The sequence below is a fragment of the Crocuta crocuta genome, unplaced genomic scaffold (assembly GCF_008692635.1).
Source record: "Crocuta crocuta isolate KB4526 unplaced genomic scaffold, BGI_CrCroc_1.0 scaffold35, whole genome shotgun sequence".
Taxonomy (NCBI): domain Eukaryota; kingdom Metazoa; phylum Chordata; class Mammalia; order Carnivora; family Hyaenidae; genus Crocuta; species Crocuta crocuta.
In genome coordinates, this window is record NW_027530625.1 from 6,976,425 (window position 1) to 6,979,583 (window position 3,159).

At 64.5% G+C, this 3,159-nt stretch overlaps 1 protein-coding gene across 2 annotated transcripts in view; it reads left to right on the plus strand.

The window, feature by feature from the left end:
- FUBP3 (far upstream element binding protein 3) overlaps positions 1-3,159 on the plus strand; it is a 50,086-nt gene that overhangs the window by 41,484 nt on the left and 5,443 nt on the right. For both annotated transcript variants that reach the window (XM_077768393.1, XM_077768394.1), the window contains exons 13-16: positions 1,501-1,661; positions 2,386-2,459; positions 2,742-2,822; positions 2,980-3,056. In XM_077768393.1, the coding sequence (XP_077624519.1) occupies positions 1,501-1,661; positions 2,386-2,459; positions 2,742-2,822; positions 2,980-3,056 (393 nt within the window). The remainder of the gene's footprint in view (positions 1-1,500; positions 1,662-2,385; positions 2,460-2,741; positions 2,823-2,979; positions 3,057-3,159) is intronic.

The window sequence follows — 3,159 nt, forward strand, 5'->3', positions numbered from 1 at the left end:
GCCCCCGGCGGAGGCGGCCAGCCTGGGCTGCGTGGCGCTCTCGCCTCCAGACCCCCGTGGCGCCCAGGGTGGGGACATGAGGGTGCCTTCGGGCGCCGGGCGTGCGGTAGGAAGGCCCATCCTTTTTGCTCTCCGTGGCACCCCAGAAACGCCGTGCCCAGGGCTGGCAAAACTCCTCATGTTTCCTGGTGCAAAGAAAATGAAGTCACGGCCCCCGAGTGGATGGCGGGAGATCCAGGGCCGGGGGGAGCCTTGCTCCCACCTGGGGCTGGGGGGGCTGCCGCAGGCTTTCTGGGACCGCATTGGCCCCTGCTGTTTGCTCAAGGGGGAGAGGCACAGCTTTGTGCGCACAACCCCTTGGTCGGCTGAGTGCTTTTTCGTTTGCTTTTAAATTGAAAGCCGCCCTCAACTAAACTGACCCACAGCACAGCCATTTGCACCAGGCTCTCTCTCCCAAGGCCATCAGCCTCCTGGTGTCCTTCCTGTGGCGCCTGCCTTCAGGGGGGCCGGCGGGACCCCGTCGAGGGCTGGGCTTGCTCTTGGGAGCCCCTTCCTGTCTGCGGGCCTGGTAGGTGCTCCAGCAGTGGGCTGGGCCGCAAGAAGGATTGCGGACACGTTACCCTGAAACGACAGATGTCATCGGAGGTTGGTTTTGACTCCGGGCTGGGCAGAGGGACTCGGAGACTGGCCTTCAGTCTCTGCTTTTGATCGTCTGGGGCTCTCTGCTCTCCTGCACCAGACATCCCAGAGACGGTCTTTCTCTAATATTCGTAAAACTCTGCTCCCAGGTTTTCCTCTTACTCTGCCCGCCGCCCCCCCCAATGGAGCAGAACTGATCTGTAAGTTCTGTGAAATTTCTAAAGAAGAATCAAACCATTGTGACACTGCTGGGCCCTTTGTTACGCAAACCTCATTAAGAGACTGGAACTCTCACGGGTTTTTCAAAGAGTCCAACTAAATTTTCATTACCCCACTCCACCCAGGCCTCTGTGACCCCCGTCCTTGGCTGCCTCTGTCTAGACCTGCTCTCCCCCCACCCCCCCACCCTCAGAGGAGGAGGCAGGGACCTGAGAAGTGACGGGGTGGGACATTGGAGGCCCGAGTGGGCTCCGGGCATTGTTGGAGCCAGGGGCCGGCTGTTTGCCCTGTGGAGGGAGAGAGAGCTGCCATGAGGTGGCCCACGCCAGGGCTGAGGGGGCCCCCATTGTACGAGGAGGATGGGGTGCCCTCTCTGGGCCTGTGTGGGCCGAGCTCCTTCGTGTGGATCCAGGGACCCTGGGCTTTTGTGCGGGGCGCCCCGTGGTGCCTGGCCTCAGCCTGGCTGGGAGGGAAGGACCAGCTTCACGCATGAGTCTGATTCTGCGGACGTGAGAGCCCCGATGTCCGTCAGAACCGGTTCAGAGTAAACTGAGGGCTCCTCTTCACGGCTGAACACTCTAGAACGTCCGGCTCTGCCTCAACTGCCGCTTACCCTTGTGTCTTGTGTCCGCCTGCCCGCAGGGGGTGAGAACATCAAAAGCATAAACCAGCAGTCGGGGGCGCACGTGGAGCTCCAGCGGAACCCCCCTCCCAACACTGACCCCAACCTGCGAATATTCACCATCAGGGGCGTCCCTCAGCAGATCGAGGTGGCCAGGCATCTCATAGATGAGAAAGTTGGCGTACGTACAAGGTCCTCCCCCCACCTGGCGTAACGATAGCTGGGTTCCCTTTTGGATGTCCCAGGTACCTGTCCTCCCCCACGTGCTCGTACTTCCTGTGCTTTTCGGCCCTCACAGCACGTGAGGAAGACCCCTTCCACTTCGCCAAGGGGGAAGGTCGGGGCCTGGGGAGGGTGGGGGTGGGGGGGTGCCAGGCNCTCCCCGCAGGCCTAGATGAGCAGCCGGGGTGGCGGCCTCCCCCTGGCGCGGCCCTGACTCCCGCGGGCCTGGCCCTGGCGGCCGGCCCTGCAGGCAGCGTTCATTGACTCTGGCTTTAGTTTCAGGCGCCTCAAAGCAGATAAAGAAAGGGAGTGTTGATGGAGGACAGATTGGCCACTGCTCACCTCAAAGGGGACGTAGAATGGCAGAGAGAGCCGTGGGCCAGCCTAAATTGACGGGAGAGTCAAGCAGGTTGGTCCCGATCCCCAGGGTGACACGTAGGGCAGTTGCGGTGGTGCCGGCATTGGCTGCGTGGTGGTATCGGTCACTCGAGGGGGCAGAGGCCACTTGTGCGCGCCAAGCCCACTGTGGGGAAGCGAGGCTAGTGAGCGTCCTAGGGCACCCCCCCTTCCCCCCTCTCCGGCTCCGTCCCCCCCGCAAGCGGCAGTTTGCCTCGGGCTGGGCCTGGGCAGCGGGCAGAGGCGCGGCCTGCAGGCAGTGAGAGCCCCCTCTGTGCCCACGACAGGGGACCGGCCTCGGAGCACCCGGAGCCTTCGGACATAGCCCGTTCAGCCAGCCGCCCACGGCGCCTCCGCAACAGTGAGTCCCTTGCGTGGTCTCTGCAGGGAGAGTTCACTCCGCCCCAAGAGGCCCCCCCTTCAGCCACGTCCAGGGAATGCGGCCAGCAGCCTGATGCTGTGGGGGTGGCCACGACCCATGCCTTTGCCCTTGCCTGCCGGGCCCTGTCTGTCTAGCCTGCTCACAGCCTGGCCTGGGGTGAGAGCCCTCCCGGAGGCAGAGGACCTTGCGGTCACCTCCTCGAGGGGCCCTCCCCGCCGGGCCCTTGGGCGCTGTGTTCATTTGTTCCTCACTGTCTCGCAGCGCTTTTCCTCCACGGAGCTCGGGCTGCTTCCCCAGCATCGCTGCTAAGGTGAACGGAAACCCCCCCAGCACCCCTGTGAGGTGGGTGACTTCTCACTCTGTTGGGATAGGGGGCAGTGGGGGCGGGGGTCCAGCGAAGGGCACGGGCGAGGTCGGCGTGGCGGGAGGGGGCGGTCCACAGTGAGGAGGAGGAGGGGACGTGTCAGGCTCTGGGGCGAACGACTCTCTGTCTTCCCAGTGGTCCTCCGGCCTTTCTGACCCAGGGATGGGGCAGCACCTACCCGGCGTGGCAGCAGCCCGCCCAGCAGGTCCCAAGTAAGTGACTCGGGCGGGAGGAGGCGGGACCGTGCGCCGAGCGCCGAGGCCGAGGGGCCGGTGTGACTGCTGGGAGCCACCGCCAGGCCCTGGGGGGCCGGGG